This window comes from Cyprinodon variegatus, unplaced genomic scaffold, assembly GCF_000732505.1.
Source record: "Cyprinodon variegatus isolate N-32 unplaced genomic scaffold, C_variegatus-1.0 Scaffold118, whole genome shotgun sequence".
NCBI lineage: Eukaryota > Metazoa > Chordata > Actinopteri > Cyprinodontiformes > Cyprinodontidae > Cyprinodon > Cyprinodon variegatus.
Genome location: NW_015150571.1, coordinates 290,945 through 308,932, shown reverse-complemented (window position 1 = coordinate 308,932; position 17,988 = coordinate 290,945). Strand labels below are relative to the sequence as shown.

Sequence of the window (17,988 nt, the reverse complement as noted above, 5' to 3'; positions counted from 1 at the left end):
GAGTAGCATATTTTAAAAAAAGAACGTTTAAGGTTGTTTTAAGGACATTATCGGACATGCTCTATGCAAGCCATTCTAAAGCAGCCAGGGGTTGATTCTAAATGAGCCAAAAAGCAGAGACAGGAGCAATTGTCAAACTTTTGGTGTCGATCATTCGATTTCATCCTGGACACTACAGAAAATAGGCTTGAAGTGTAAAAAACCGAACTTCTCCTTTAAAGTACATGAACACAAAGTAAAAAAATACATATATATTTCTTTTTTTTTCACCTAACTTTATTAATATGAAAAATGACTTCTTGCATATTGGTTAGTATAGTTCCTTCATACTGAAATAAAGTTCTAATAGATGGATTTATTATAAGTATTTATTTAGAGAATATACTTTGAGAAAACTACTTACCTCAAAATGAACCAAGATGGATGGATTTATTTTCTTATAAGATCAAACAGCAAAAGCAGAACAGGTATTTATTGCTAGATGCTTTAAAAGTTTGCTTTTTGGTTATTTGCTCTTAGAAAACATTCAAAGTGATGCTTAATTGCAACATGATGTGTTATATTAACCATGTTCTAAGTTTAATTTTCTGTTTTAACCCCCCCCTTTTTTTCCCTTTTCTGTTCTAGAATGAAGTAAAACGTATTGATTTTACTGAAGCTTTTCATTCTTTTACTGTAAGTCTTCAGTTTCGCCTTTGTTTTGATTCTCATTTTTTTTGTATTTTAATTATCCAGCTTTTATAAAAGGGATGCACCGATTAAAATGCTGTGGCCTTTTTGCTTTATTTTTGGAAATCCTTGACCACCTGTTATCAATTTTACCTAATTCCATTAGGAAAAAAGTAACTTTTAGGGAAAATGACTACAAATGATGGAAATAAATAATTTGAAATGAAGGATTCCAGGCTTCGAAATTCTGAGCTTTACCAGCTTTACTGGTTTTAGCATCTTAGATTAGCAATTAGCATAGCTTGTAGCTGTAAATCTTTTGTGGGTGTATATATTCTACGACAGGGGTGTCTAAAGTTAGCCTAAAATTGTTGATTAGTCTAAACTGGGGGAGGAAGTGGAGGACACTGTCCCTCAAGGACTGACCTTTGACCCCCACTGTTCTAGGAGATATATATTCTTACCTTCATTTAGCTTTTTAGATCCATGCCAACCTTTACAAGATCCATCGTGGTCAGAGATGCATCGAGGTTTAAAGCTCAGAAGTATGAAGAAGAGCAACTTTGCTGTTTTCTGTTAAGCCTTCCTGTTATCTGCTGAAAGTCTTGCGCTCGCTCTCCCTCTCTCTCCCTCACAGCCAGACAAATGTCTCACGTGTAACAAAAAAAGAAAAAGTGTCTTTTTAAGAAGCTTTCGTCACTCATACGAACAAACTGCTATATCAGATTTTCTTCTCTCAGTGACGGCCACCTGCTAATACGGTGCTTTCACTGACTGGAAGGAGATCCGATTGTTTCAACCCAGCAGCTAAAGCTTAAAATGATAATACAATCATTGGCCATTTTTTTTGGTGCATCTCTTATTTCATATTATTTGTTAATTTCTTTTTTTTTTGTGCAATATGACATCCTTATTGTTTCTCACCTTCATTGTGATACCTGTTGTTTTTATTTTTATGAACATGTATTCATAGTTTTGTGCTTTACTGTAGATCATTCCAGTCAGCATTAAAACACATCCTGAATTTGCTGTTAATTTTAAGATACATTTTTTTTTTTAATACTGACTCTTTTCCCTCCCTGATTCTTCCTGCTCAGACGGCGAAAGACGACACTGCATACACACAGGTCAGCGACAAACCGGAAGACTCGTCAGAAAAACCGGCCAGCCAGCCGATGAAGAACGGCTCCTACATCGCCATGTCTCCAGTGGAGGCCCAGAAGTGTTGATTGAGGACTCCCCTCCTCTAGCGTGGAGAATAAGGAGGGGTCTGAGGGAGCAGCACAGGGGAGGTGTGGGATGTTTAATTACCGTGGGTGGGGGAGGACTGGAAACACAGCGGGACACAAAACCAAGATATTGTTTAGCCTACAAAGACATTGATCTTCTTCCTGAGCACTCTTCTGTCTATCCTCCTCCGCTCTACCTGCCAAGCATGGCCGCCACTGCCTGCAGGACCGCAACACAACCTAACCCCTCCCCCACAGCGTGCAAAACATCTCCGTCCTGGTAGGCCCCGAACATGAAGGGACTTCTTAAACTGGAAAGGAGGGTTCAACCAGGAATTAAAAAAAAGGGTTTTCCATAATTACACCGAGGCCAAATTAAAAACGGGGCCTAGATGTCGCTGTCGCACACGGATGCATGATCGTCTGAGCAGACCCCACATACGAAACTCAGTGTTTAGCACTAATTCGAACAAAAGGGGGCGTTGTTACAGTCGTACTCTGTCAGTGTTGCGAGAAGAGGAAAAACTTGGAGCCTTCAGAATAAATAAAGCCCTTATAAACCAGAAACCTTCAGGAGGAAAACCTCCTGGAATCAGGCGAGTTAACAGTTTTGCTAATAAAAATTTACTTAGTATATTTTATAAAGGAAAATAAAAATCAACTGAGCCTTTGTTTTCTAATACGAGTTTGTGCAGTTGCCGGTTAGACACGTTGCACCTCCTGTGCGTCAGTGAATCTGCGTGTGCGCCTTTATTTTGAAACAAACTACTGTTTTCTTTCCTATTGCAGGCACAGTTTAGTCTGAAATCTGATCTACTCATGATTCTCACCGCTTCCTCCTCTTCCTTTGGGTCCCTTAAAACACTATTTACAGAATGGAGACATTCAAAGTCCTCCTTGATTTGAGGCATCTTTGCTTTAAAATGATTGAATACATTTTCAGAAATTATCAGCAAAAAAAAAAAAAAAGGAAACACCGTCTTGACTTACAAGGGAGACTTGAACCTGCTTTCTGCCTTACCAGGGTTCAGCGTATTCTACATGTTCAGATAAGCTGGAAACACTTCTACTGTACATATGTAAAGGGGAACTAACTGAGATACCTCTGACCAAATCCAGCTGGCAGTCCTGGGCGTGCTGAGAGACACTAACTTAACTCCAGTGTCGACACTTTTCCTCGTCCTCACTGCTACCTAATAGAGATGAAAAGCACAATTTGGATTGCGGGAATCTTTGTTTTTTTTTGTTGTATTTACAGCTGATCTGTCAGAGACACTGTCAGGTGCCGTGCTCGGTTCAGACCGGGACCCCGCTGTGCCGCTCGCCGCTGTGCTCTCATTCATTTTGCCAAGGAGCTGCAGGCGTTCAGGCAGGCTCAGCACACAGCACTTGAAAATCCCTGTTTTTGTCTTTCGTCTACTGTGAGTTTTACCCTCTGTGTCCGCCACATTTATCAGACCCCCTCCTCAGGCGCTCTCTGGTAGAGAGTGAATCTAAGGCCATAATACTGTCAACTTTCCTGCACTTTGTCTGGAAAATAGTGCCAGTCTGTTTTTTACGTGTCATTTGTCCTAATTGTTTCAGTTCAAGTGGTCCGCATGAGTTCAGCACATTTCAAAAGTTGTTCTTTGTGACCTGCTTTCAGACACCAGTTGGAGCGTCTTCTTTTTGATATTCTTGTGTTTTTTTTTCTTTTGTATTTGTTACTGCTGCTAAATTTGCCATAATCTATGGTCTCAGATTTGTATTCACCACCTAGTGCTCTCTTCGGGTCTCTGGAGGCTTTTTCTTTCTTTTTTTTTCAGGACCTAAGGATGAGACGCAAAGCCAAAAGCTTGCTGCCATCTAACAGATTAGCAATTAATAATCATCTTTAAATCAATCATACTAAATTCCCTCATTTATTTGATAGAAAAGGATCATTACATATCATAAAGTATTGTTTTAGGGGCTGTTCTAGATGGTTAAAATAACTTTAAAGGGGAATGAGCCACTCTTGCATAATCTTTTCCTGATTTTTCTTAAGTGTCCAAAAGATGTATTCAATTTATTTTTTTTTCTTCAAAACCTTCATAAAATTACTTTTATAAGTGTATTCCTGGAGCTGATCTAACAGTTTGCCAAAGAGCTGAGCTCTTCCCCTTTAGTTAAATCCACTCACTGATCAACCTCTGTATTCCACTGCTATGCATGTCGTCGCCGCCGCCACCTTGTGCAAACTCACAGTTCATAGTCGTTCACCTTGCTTAATATCCCTAAAATACCTTCATCCAGGGAGCAGACTGTTCAAACAGCCGGGCCCGATCCGCACTCCACTCCACCGACCCACGAGCCCATTGGCTCATCCCTGCTCGACCAAAGATAACCCCAATCGATCCGCTCGGGGCGCCGTGTTTGCTCTCTGTGATAACTGCTGTGCCACTAAACCGCCACCGCCTAACTTTGAAGAGTAAGGGAAAAAGAAAAAAAAAGTTTTGCCATCACTTATTATGGGAAGTATTTGCAACCGTGATGTGAACACAGGTATGAGTGTGTGCCTTTAACACGAAGGCAAAAGATTTTAAATAAAGACAACAGATGGGTATTGCTTCGGCTTCTTTCTTAAACTCAGTGCAGAACTTGAGTAATCGGAGCACCTTGAGCAGCAAAATCTCAGTATTACGTAAGACTAAGCAATACAGAGTTGTGGAAAAAAAATTGTGAATGTGTTGTTTTTGTTTTTTTTTAAAGGGGCCACGTGATATTTAAGTTTTTCCAAGTTTTTGTAAGTTGTATTACTTTCCTTCTTATTATAGAGTGATTTAGTACTTTTCTTTTGTCCGCTCATTTTGTTGTCGATCCTTTCAATCTTTTATTTGTATGAAAAATATTTAAAAAAAAGTGTAAAAGTTGGATCAGTTAGTAACCCAGTGCTGTGAAAAGTCTGTGAGAGTGGTTAACATTTCTGTCAAACTGGAGTGGTTGACTGGAAGGCTGATTATCTTGACTGGGTGTAACGTATCTAGATGAATGAAGCCCTCCTTTGCTAATTTAGTGCCAAACCATTCCTTCTGTTACTCTGACTGATCTGTTTTGTTTTTGTTTGTTTGTTTTTTAACAACCGTCTCCCGGTTTTGATATCCTAACAGACATTTCCTTTGAGATATACTAACTTGTTTTGCTGCTGAAGATGACAATCCCCAACACTTTTGTCATGTTAGGTGCAAAATGATTTCAAAGTAATATTCCTTTTTAGTTTTGATAATTTACACTGCACAAATGTTTATACAGTGCTTTTGTAAACATTTCTAGTGTATTTGCAAAAAAAAATAAAAGGTTGCAAATAAGTGCAAAATTTGAATGTTTCTGATCTCTTCTTTTTTTAACATCTAATTTGAATCAAATGGAAATGAAACCTAATTAAATGTTTAGTTTAAGAGAAATACACACATTAGCCTCCAATGTCAAAGAGTAAATGTATGAAATAGATAAATAAATGACACAGCATTGTTTATCTATTACAGATCATCTCAAGCTCAGTAAGGTTTGATGTAAGTGCAGTTTATAGCAATTTATTGGTGGTTAGTTCAACTTTGATTAGTGATTCTTAACAGGGGGTATTTCTACTCCTAGTGGTTTTTGAGTGCATTGCAATCAGTACATGAAAATATTTTGTTTCTTAGGTTTTAAAATCAAACAGGGCAGGGATCTGTTTTCCTTTGTGAGGACCCAATTAAAAAGAATAGTCTTTCATCAACCACAAATTTTTTCTTTGGATTCACCTTCAACTTTGACTCTCATCCAAACCAAGCTGGTGAACAGCCTGGATGTAGAGAACAGCCTGGGATCAGCTGTTTTTCACACTGAGCTATTGAAGCTCATCAAAGCAGCTCGAGTATCTTGATGAAAACAAAGAAACTTAATTTAGTCAGCCTGACTGTAATTTTTTTTTCTATATTTTATTCCCAATTCCTCAAGTTTAAATATGATTTTAAGGGAGTTACTCAAAAGGAATTCCAGTTTTAAAAATACAGGTTTATAATAGGATTTTATTTTGTATTTGTATTGTTTCCTTACTTATTTCATGCAACATATTTATGGTCTTTTTTTTAAATGATTAAAAGTATTTTATAATCAGTTTTTAAGACATTTGAAGGACATTTCATTAAAATACTGTGTAGACAAGTCCATCTGATTTAAATTAATCCCCAAAGCATGATGCTCCCACCTCTATGCCTGTCACAAAGCATGCTGTTGGCAGGTGCACAGCACCGCCTCCTTCCTGATTGGATGTTTCCAGTTTAGGGCCAAAAAGTTAATTATTGGTTTTATTAAATCTTTAGATTTGATCTGCAGTATGGAGTGACTTTCTTCTACCAACTCTCCTCTGAATTTTTGGAGCATATTTGCTGTGGTCCAGTCTCTGCATGATTATTTTGCTGAGGATCCAACCTTTGAAATGAAAATTTGTACTCTACTGAAAGTCTGAATTATGAGTTGAAAGGTCGGGCAACACGACCATACTTGGCCTCCTTATTCAGGCTGCTCCTCATTTCAGTTTTTTTGCTTTGACAATTTTTTGTATACATACTTGGTTTCAGACTTTCTAAGATTGGATTTTCAGTGCTGTTTATAAGCACCAGATAACACTTAAGTGATTTTGTTTTCAGTATTGTAACAGTGGCTGTAGTGACCAAATAGATACCATGAAGAATACAGACATCCAAGCAGCTGGATCGCTGTCATCTCTGATATTAAATCACTCTTATTTCCTCACTTCCAGGCTAAATGATGCACGTTTATCACCGAGTTGCCATTTAGGAACCGCATGTCTACAGGCATTTTCTTTGTTTTCGTTTTTTAGGTTTTGTTTAATATAAACTTTTGACTGTGATCGACAGACACAAACTGACTTAGCCTGCCCTACTGGAGTCAATTCTATTTACTTTACCACAAATCTTATTGTATCTTTTGATCATATTTAATTTTTTTTCCTTCTGTCAAGCTTTAGAGACGACATGTGAATAGGCTCTATGTTAATAAGTGAAACTGAACTAAAACCAGTGTGTGCTATTTAAAAATAATAGTTTTCCACGAGTGGGAACACATTTTCTTTGTGTTTTATTACAAAAACTGTACTAATTTTAGTAGTGTTTTATTACAAAAACTTTACTAATATGTTTCAGATCCTTGTTTCTTTGTCACTATGTACTATTCATTAAAGATCTTTGAAAAAAGTTCCCAAATCGGTCTTAATGTTTCTTTAAATGTGAGTAAAGAGGTTTGAATAATCTGATAAATTGAATAATTTTTTTTTAAACCCTAGTTAATGCTTTTTTCTGCAGGTTACAATAATTCAAAATCCAGGAAAAGATTAAGATTATTTTTAAACAGTTTTGCCAGAAGTGTTGATGAATGCAGTCTGCACTGCTTTGATGATCATGATGTATAGTTTTAAAGAAATGGGATCATAAAGAGAAAGTCAAAGAAGTATCAGAATTTCAGAATAAAACACAATCTACGGCAAAACCCTGAATTTGGGCCAATCAAAATAGTTCTAATACGTCAGTAACTCAGTCTGGCATTCGGCTTGATACTGAGATGCAGTTTAGATAGCCCTTCCAGCCTTGAAATTGTTACTGATTAAACCTCTTTGGCCCAGCATTTCTACCCTGAAATCATGGGCCTTGACTCAGCATGACTTTCCAGTTTTTTAAAGAACCTTGATAGTTTTATTTAGTTCCCTTTCTCCAACAGACTGTAGAGAAAGAGCTTTGCAAAACTGCTCAGTGGACTCAGGGCTACGCCCTTCAGAAATAAGATGTTGAAACAAAAGCAAAGCATGGCTTTACTTTGCGTCACTGTTTTGACTGTGAAATCCTCAGCTGAAAGGCATCAGGGTTTTTCAGGGAATACATCAGGTCACACGTTGCTGTGGTTCAGATTAAAAGCGATCTACAGATAAATGCGTGAATAAAAACACAGCAGCAGCCTTGTCTTTATTATTCAGCCTGCTGGCCTCCAGGGGTTTCTCTCTGCTCTTATGAGAGTTGTTACGCTTTTACCCTAAAGGTGATCAACCCGGGGTCCGTAGACGTCAGCGTGTCCTTCACTTCTTAGATTTGGTTATAAGGCTTAATTGACCTTTTTGTTTTTTTGTTTTAAAGCCATTTTGAGTTTAAATGAAGGAAGATATGAAAAATGAGAAAACTTAAAACTAGATTTTGCATAAAATCCTAAATTACCGGTAATCCAAACATTTTAGTTTTACTTCTATGACGAATTACAATTTCTATTTAACTTGTAGAAAAAACTGGGAAATCATATTTATGTCTTTCATGATTTATGATGCAGTTGCCTTTAATCTACCTTAAACCTTGGATTAAACTTTAGTATCCTTCACCGGGCTTCTAATACAAAATATCTGGACCTTTGATCCTTTTCTCCTGGCAGAACTGGTGTCTGAGTCAGTTTTTTAGGCTCATCACGGCTCACAGACTTTCCATGAGACGGAGACTGAGCTGACATTGTTGTCTTTACTCTACTTTTTAACTATTTTGATTTAATGTCAAAATGGCATTCAGAAGTTGGAACAATGCTTTTTGCATTACTTCTGGTTGACAGTGGTGTTGGATGTAGGAGTCTGCCCTAAAATACAAGGGCTGATGGTTTCCAACCCTGGCTCTGACTTGCGGTGTCGATTTGTGCTTGGGCAAGACACTTTAACCGCATTGCCTACTGACGGTGTTCAGAGGGTCTGCTGGTATTAGTGTGCAGCAGCCTTTCTTCTGTCAATGGGCAGCTGTGACTACAATGTAGCTCACAATCATGAATATGTGCCTAAGTGCGTGAATGACTGAATGCAGTGTACAAGCCATTTACCATACCTAAAGAATTTAAAGTTTTGTTTCATCAGACCAAAACCTAATATTTCCTCCTTTGAAAAGTGGCATTTTATCTCATGTTTTTATACCGTTTCTTGCATCATTGCCAATGATGTTCTCTGTATGTCCTTAACAATATAATTGTAACTTAATTATACTTGTGCGAAAATTATTATTTTGATGTCCGCAGCTCTTTCATTGGTATATCATATGAAATTGTTGTTTTTTGAGTGTCTGATGTGTTGGCCTAAGATACATCACCCTAATTAGAATCATATAATTAAATTACATCAATAGCTTTTCTATTAGTTTAAGGAATACTTTCTTAGTCTAGATAATAAAAAATATATAAATAGTAAATATTTAGCTAATATATTTATAAAAGGAAAAAAAAAACATTCTGTCATTCCTTTAATCGTAAGCAATATAATTGTGGTAATCCTGATTAAGTGAACAAGGAAAAAGTTGCATCTCGTTGAAATTCCAACAGTGAGAGCAAAATGTATTTTTCTATGTAAGTTTCCAGAAAGTAAGAAGGGTTTAGGAGCAAAATATTTCAAAAAATATGAAACAAAAACAAAAAACAAAAAATATATATATATATATATATTTTTTTTTTTACTTTCTTTCATTTATCAAATTTTGAATAATTGAATAATTAATATAAATCAAAATGCTACATTACGTACTGACATTGAAAATAACACTGAAGCAAATGAGTTGTTGCAAAAATGTAATGAAAACGTTGGTACATTAAGACTTTTTCAAAAGATGAATCCGTTACCACTGTTTGTGACGGAACTTGCCAGTTGCTCTTATTTTTCTTTAACTAAACGCAACTCACTCTGTGTTCTGGGACATGACATCCTGACTGGTTCATGGGACACGTTTGGGACCTTGTCAGTGCTGTCATTGGAGAAGAATAACAAGCTGTTGAAAAAAAGAAAACTAAATGTTCTGACAAGCGACTATTTAAAACAAAGGGCAAAAGAAAACACATTACATAAGTGTTTTTAAAGTGGTCACTTTTTAATACATGTTGCTTTCCTTGCTTTGTATAAACAAATGCCTTGGAGGTCCCCACAACTGAGAGGACTTTAAATTGATATTTACACTGACCTTTGACAACACTTGAACTTTTCTTCTGTTTGATGACATTACAGACACTAAGTTCAGTCTATATTAGGACCAGGACTCTGTGTGATTCTAACCCATCAACATCCATCCATCCTTTTTCCGTCACACTTTTTCCCAGTTGGGGTGGCAAGGGGTGCTGCTGCCTACAAATCTCCAGCTTATCCATCAACACACTTTGATCTAAACAGCCCCATCCTCTGCTGCACTTTAGGCCTGCGTTTCTGCTTGAAGGTGAACTCTCCACTAACTCTCATCTTTTGACCTCTTATTAGCTCCATCGGGCTCTCATTGTTCCTGCCTAAGAAAACCATCCACCACAGCATGATAATGCCACCATCATGTTTTAGGATATCATGTATTCATCTAAACCTGCTTTAAAATTCTACATAACTTTCTGCATGATCTGTCTACTGTGTCTGTTGGACTTAATGTTTTCGAATAAACTTTCACAAAACTGCTGCAATTACTCTGTATCATTAATTACATACAGAAGTGCTTTGTATTGTATTTTTCATAATTTGCACTTTAATTTGGGTAATACGATTTTAAGGGGTGTAATATATTGGATGTTATTCAGATACTGCTTAATGCCATAATTTAGTCAAATGAAGAAAACAAAATGGAACATGTTGAACTTTTGAGTTAAAACCTGATAACATATCCAAATTTCAATAATTAACAACAATAAATGTGTTTATAGGAATCTTCTGTTTTTTTTCTTTTTTTTTTTTTTCTGTGGCCTTTATTTGACAGCAGAGAGACAGAAAATTGGATGGGAAAGACGTGCAGCAAAGGTTTCCAGGTTGTGGTTAGAACCATACAGTGCAGCATTAAGGATTAAGGCCGCTGTTTATGAGTCCTGCACTCATAGACAGGAAGCATCTTGAAGTTAAACACCCTGGACTCACTGGAAAGACTAACTTTAGGCATCAAGCTTACAAAGTGAGACAAGAAAACACAAAAATACTTAAGACACTAATTGAGACATCAACTTAAAAAGGCAAAAGATAAGGCTAAGGCATGCAGGTGCAGTAAAAAACAAGAAAATTTATTAAATATAATAGTATAAAAGAATGTAAATATCCTTCACTATCAAAGGAAAAATTCCGATGTTCTGGAAGCCCAGTTACAGGCAAGTTGAAGCATGCAGAAACACACAAAGGTGAAAATATGAAAAACAAAAGGTAAGAATAAGAATAAAAGGCTGTAGAGTAAGAGCAAATTTAAGGGATAAGAAAAAAATACTGTAATGCTATTGAAAATAGTGTGTTCTAATTCTAAGAAATATGCATAAAATTTTGTGAATTTACAAAATGTGCAACGCTGGAGTTTTTGTTGTGCAGAAAACAAAACAACAGATCGACAGATATAGAAAAAATCTCTAGAAAAGAGATGCAATGTTTACCTGAGCTAAAAGTGACAAAACATCCACAAATTAACCTGTATAATAAGGAATCCACCCGTGTCTCCGTTTTTCAGGTTGTGTCATCAAAAAGTACCAATTATTCAAGTTTTCACTTTCAGTTTTCATAGGAGATTGAGCTGCAGCATAGAACGAAGACACCTTTTTATCGACTCTTTCTTTTTTAGACTTCCCTTTACTGTAAGGAGCAAACTTTCTAATGGGGCATTTAAATAAAAGAATATTTCTAATTCTTTACCAGGTTTGTGTCAAGCCTGTTCCTCACAAATCTCTGACTTATGTAACAGTAGACTTGAGGAAGGAACGGTTAACAAATCCATAACAAGGGATCATACGCTCCATTTGGTGTTAAATGTTTCATTCAGATGCATTCATTATGACTTAGCTCCAGCAGCTGTTCAAACTGTTAGGACCACCTGCAGACTGTCAACAATACACTGGAAAAAAGACTCCAACTGTTCTCTTCTTTGTCCAACCAATCAATCCAGGGGGGTTAAGGTGGCAGAAGGCTGGCTTCCTAAAGGAAAACAAAACCACTGCAGTGCTTTATTTGCTGAATTTTGGGGGGAAATGATCAGTCTCACCCATTTATTGCATATTTACTGTCTATAGCCTGTAGATGTATATTTTTATTCAAATCTTATTTTAATGTTTGTAATCTTTGTAATTTGTGTTGTTTCTTTTAATTATGACGACTGCTTTTTACCATTTATTGTTTTTATATGTACAGTGACCTTGAGTGTTTTGAAAGGCGCTTGAAATAAAATGTATTATTATTATTATTATTATCTTTAATTATTTTTGCCATCTTTTCTTTATTGAGGTAAAAAATGTTGACATTTTTGTTAAAAGTGTATAATTCTTATTGTCTGATTCCTTTAATCATTTATCCTTCTCTAAAATATATTTTGGTGTATGTGAAATGTTATTAGTCCTGCTCTCATTGGGTTAGAAGTACTGTACATACAAATTTGAGGAATGTTAATCAGATTTGTATTAATAAATACTTGTAATTTAACAAGCTCCATCCATATGAGTTTCCATCACATAATAACTTGAAGGCTAAACTCTGTTTATAATCTGTACAGCAGTCTGGTGTTTCTTGCCTACATGTGATAGTGTTCTTCCTGCTGAATCCAGGAAAGGTAAAGGGATATGATTTAGGAACAAGAGGACAGAGCTACAACTTGCACTATTCAAAATCACCCCCTTGTTTTTGACACATCTCTACTTCAGCACGCCTGATTCAGATAATTGAATTATCTCCTTAGCCATTATGTTCTGCAGATGCCCATTCATCAGGTGTTTGGCAGCAATCAAACTACTAAGATTGAAGGAAAGTGGACCCTAAGAGCAAGGAGTCTCATTTATCAGAGATTGTGTAGTTTAATACTTAAAGCCTACAGGTTTTACGCATAAAAGATGAAAAAGGCGTATGCAAATATAATTTGGATTTATCAAACTAGGAGACACACAAACAAAATTCATTCAAAAATCACACGCACAAGGTTCCACCTCACGTTCAGCCATCTATACAACCTCATCCGACTATGCATGAACCATGCACATGCAAAGCAGAGCATGAATTGTTTTCAAGTCAGTTGATCTATGTTATTTTAATCAAGACTAAAACAGGCTGATATATATATATATATATATATATATATATATATATATATAAACTTTCATTTTTGAATGTAGGTTCGACCATATAATGCTTGTTATCCATAATTATTCATATTCTTTTGCACCATGGACACCCCTCCCCTGATGCTCTTTGTACATTGAAGTAGAGCCCAATGACCTGTAGAAGAAGGGTGGCATGAGTCCAGTGGGTCAGCCTGTCCAGTACTGAGCACCCTTCAGCACATAGATCCAAGAGCAATGCACTAGGCGTCTGACCGGCTGATAAACCAGTCAACGTCATGGGTCAGGAAATGGGTCAGTGATCCCTGAAAATTCCTTCCCTCCTAATTCTCTCATCTTTCCAGCACCGTAATGCAGAGCAGCACCAATAAGCACTAGTGTCACAGCAATATTATAAATGTTTACAGCTGTCAGTGTGAAAACCACATACCTGGTTACATTTATGTATTGATTTGTTGTATGACTCACCGATGATCATGGAGAAGAGAGATGTGATGTTGAGAAATTATTGAAATACAGTGTGCACTTTTAAGTATTCATTTATAGTTACACTATGTTTCACCAGTTTGAGACGGAGTTACAATGTGATATTGGATGCTTGTGAGGATTTCTGTGATTTTATTTAAAGAAAAATTCAATGTCGGAGAGAATTTAATTCTTTACCTTACCATCTTGTCTTTCCCTTTCTTTCATAGTGTGCACACCCATATGCCAGAGTTAGTGTGAGAGACCACACATTTCCATGCAAAGTTTGTCTTTCATAGATCACAACCTTTGTGTGGAAAGTTTTACGCTCAAGCTTCATGCCCCATTTCGTGCGTATGTAAACATAGTAAATCAGGTCCCTGGCCTGATCACCACAGATTTAGAGGAATATCAGAATAGAAAAAAAACTGACATCTCTGTTTGTTTGAATTGAGAATATAGAACATTAAAAATTACAGGTTGCTCTCATTTTGATCAAATACACTAAACATCTTCTTTTAGATTATATAATTAAATGGTGAATTTGATCCATTTCGATGACAAACTTTGATTCATATAAAGAAGAATGCATGAGGCCGATGCTGTTTGAACATGTTCAAACCTACAAGATATCTAACTCTGTCAAGATCTTTGTGCCTCATCTGCATTTCACATTAAATGATAAAAATGCTGATTTCCTGTGTTTTGGGTGTTTGTGAAAAACTGCATGACCTGTTCCTCTATAATGCAGATTGTTAGATAATGTAACTCTTGCTTTACTCGTCTTCACGAATGCGAACTCTGCTCCCTCTGATGAGTGTTTGTACTGTGACAGAATCAACTGTTGGGTTTGTGTAACAGTATTCCAGTTTGTTCTGAATTCAGGCAGCAGTCTGCAGGTTTTAAACTGCTCTGTTCAATACTCATGAGGGTTGATCAGTTGAAATGTGAGGTCATTTAGGGATTAATACAATTATAAACTTCAAAATTAAGAGCTGCCTTTGATCTGCCGTTAGGGTCTGGAGGTATAATACTAACACTGTCTCACACTGTGGAGTTTAAATGAAAAAATTAATTAAGGAAGCATTTCCTGAGATTCTTGGCAGAGTTAAAAAAAATGACATCCTGGTCGCTTTCGCAATGGAAAATTAGCAATTTTTCTAACATTGTGAACCTCACATTTTAGCAATACTAAGTAAAATACTTATTGGTCTATGGCGCCCTCTACTGGCGATTATGAATAATGTTTTACTTTATGCTCATGAAAACCATTATTCTTTAAAATTAACAATTTGAACCAAACAAAACAAGAACAACAACAAAAACACAAAAGACCAGAGGTCCGTTTCATGAAGCAGGTTTACAGAAAACACAAAGTTGTCTAAACCTGAAAACAGGGAAACTCTGACTTTTCCAGTTTCCTCAACCTCTGTAGTAAGGTTATTTTCTTTTATAACTATTTGTGCATTGTAGTGTGAATTTGAAGTTGTAGAATAAAAAAAAAAAAAATCACAAGTAAATTTTTTTTATACCTGTTCAAATATGAACTTCAAGTATTCAAATTCTGTCCTACAAGTTGCACATCAAAACCTCTTGCTTTCTCAGTTTTTCTCCAAATGTCCAGAACTATTGTTGCAAAACTATTTGTGCATTGTATCTTTGGTGTTTTGTAATTGTAGATTTTTTTTTATCTGTCACAGTTACAAAAAAGTCACACCTCTTCAAATTCTTGAGTACCAGTACACAAATTGTTTTCTTTGAGTTGCACATTAAAAAAGTCTTCCATTCAGTTTTTCTGCAGTTGATCTAAAACAAATGGTGCAAAACAAATTCATACACGTGTATTAAAATCTTCTTAAAAAAGACATACTGACTCAAGTTTGAAGAGGTTTAACTATTTTTTAGTAATTGCGACAGATTAAAAAAATCTACAGTTACAAGACACCAAAGTTACAATGCATAAATAGTTTTGTAACAATAGTTCTGAACCATTTGAAGCTAAACTGAGAATGTAAGAGGTTTATGATCTGGAACTTGTAGAACAGAATTTGTGTACTTGTACTTATAATTTGAACAGGTGTAAAAAAAAAAAATTGTACTTATACAAAACTTAGAATGTAACTCTCTCTACAACTTCAAATTCACACTTACAATGCACAAATAGTTTTGAAACAAAATAACCTTCATAGGTTTAGGGCTGAGGTTTCAATTGTACGGAAGAGGATTAGGGCCACTGTAAAAAAATAGATTTTTAAAATTTATTTCGGTTTAGTATGGGAAAAAGTCAGAATTCTCACTTTTTTCTTAGAATTCTGACTTTAATCTCAGAATTCTGACTTTTTTATTGTCAGAATTCAGAAAATAAACCATATTTAGACCATAGACCATATTTACACTGAAGAGGTGGAAAGTTATCAGCATACATTTTATGGTGGTGATATTAAGCTTTATAGTCTCATTGGACAAAATATATCTTTTAACATTCATTATTGAGAACTATCTTAAACATATAATGAATACTTGTTATTGGCAAGAAGATCTCTGGTTGGGCAGTATAGCAAGACATCTAGGACTCTGCACATATGTTCATGACAGCATGTCTGTGCAGATGTGGGAGCCTTTAGTACTGCCAGCAGATGGCAACAGCATACTGTTCAACAATATCTAGGTCTGCTTATGGGACCCGGTACAAAAAATATTTTGAGGCTCAAAAAGGAGTGAACACTATCAGGATGAATGCATGACTAATTATTAAAATATGACAAATAGTTTCGTGTATTTTTATGGGCATAGAACATAACTAGGCCTCTAGGTTCACATTCATCTTGTTATTAAACACATCTTATGTGTTAATAACGTTTAGTAACATGTTAATACCGTAACAGGGATTAATTATGACTTCTAAATAAACGTTTGCTGTCTAGGATTTAATGTTTACGAAGAACAAAATGTATTATAAGGTTTGGGTTATTTAAATTGTTAAGGGAAAATTTGCTAAAGTAAACAAAGGTACTGAGAGGATGATCTATTTAATTTCAATGATAATTCCATCTTCAGCAAGGAGGATGCAACCAAATACCTAAAGTCTAAATTCAAGGGTTACAGATGTACAACAACAAGACTGAGTGAAAGGGACTTTTGGTTTCTTAGTAAAAACAACTTCAAAGTAATTTTAAGTACTATTTCAGTATTCCAATATTCAACTTCTTAATGAAAGTTAAAGTTACAACATTGGCTTGGTTCTTCTCATTTTTGGGTCTTATTTGCTCTTTTTTTCTTGATGTTATATCTTTATTTGACTTTATACTTTATCTGTCATTTAATTCTGTCCTTTTTTTATTTTCATTTTTTTCTCTACTGTGGCCCTTATTTAAGTGAGGGGAAAGCCATTCAGCAAAGGTCTCCAAGACTCCGATGAGTAAGGCCACCATATATTGCCACTACTTCCTTTTTTTTTTTTTTTTTTACAATATCATTCTGAGGGATTGTTGAAATTCTTATTACTTTGTGAAAAAGGGTCATTACTAAGATGCACAGTTTTGAAATGTTTATGTTTGTGTTGCTCTCCACTCTGACCAGATTCCCAGGGCTCTTGCAAGAGTAACTGACCCACAACATGACATATCCTCCACCATGCCTACACTAGGAGTGGGGCATGAAGTGCGCTCTTCATCAAGACCTTTCTGCAATGTTTGTTAATGGTTTTATTTGATCAAAGCAAATGCTTCTTATTAAAGTTTAGTTTAGCTGACCAAAAGTAGTTTGATGATCCAGTGAAAAAAGCTTTGGTCTTAACATACCTTCCTAACAACCAATTTGCATAAAAAATAGCCTCTTCTAACATCTTGGTGACCTGAAGAGGCGAACTTATGTGGCAGTTTGTTTTCTTTTACCTCCTCACCATCACCACCCTGTTTACTTATTGGTAGTATCATATCCTTGGGTCAGCTTGCAGTCACATGCGATGCTCTATTTGAATTGATGTATGAACTTAATTAAGGAACCTCAAGTTAGGTGCTTATAGCTGAAAGTTGGAAAACCATTGGGATTTGTTAATTTATGTGTTGGTTACCATTGGCAATACTACCCAGTCATAATTTATTTCCATTTTTGTTTTCCCTCAAACACAAGTATAAATGTGTTCCTAAAAAAATATGCACAGCACTACGTATCACCTCTTTACAGAGATGGAAAGACCCACAAGTTTTCACAAAGAGCCTTCTACACCATATGCTTTTTATGTACAGCAAGTAGATTGGAAAGTGACCTTAAGGCTGCTAAGTAAGCTGTAACTTTTTTTCTGAATATCAAGTGAACATCTCTGAATACAAAGTGACTAATCACAGTAAACATTTTAATACGGTGGTTAATAAAGGTGTACAATTTATGAAAAGTACCTATTTCCTTGATGTAATTTGATTGATTGATTGATTGATTGATTAATTGATTGATTGATTGATTGATTGATTGATTGATTGATTGATTGATTGATTGATTGACTTTATTGGTCTCACAGTGGATACATTTGATGACATACTGTAAATAAACATCTGGC

The 17,988-nt window shown here is 35.8% G+C and overlaps 1 protein-coding gene across 2 annotated transcripts in view; it reads left to right on the top strand.

Annotated features, from left to right (window-relative positions):
- The window catches only part of LOC107085193 (lysosome membrane protein 2-like), a 16,223-nt gene extending 11,016 nt beyond the window's left edge, over positions 1-5,207 (top strand). The window contains exons 12-13 of one of the 2 annotated variants that reach the window (XM_015375396.1): positions 628-675; positions 1,767-5,207. In XM_015375396.1, coding sequence (XP_015230882.1) covers positions 628-675; positions 1,767-1,898 — 180 coding nt within the window. In that variant the 3' untranslated portion in view covers positions 1,899-5,207. The remainder of the gene's footprint in view (positions 1-627; positions 676-1,766) is intronic. The other variant, XM_015375397.1, reaches the window with a different exon arrangement.
- Positions 5,208-17,988: the final 12,781 nt, after the last annotated feature.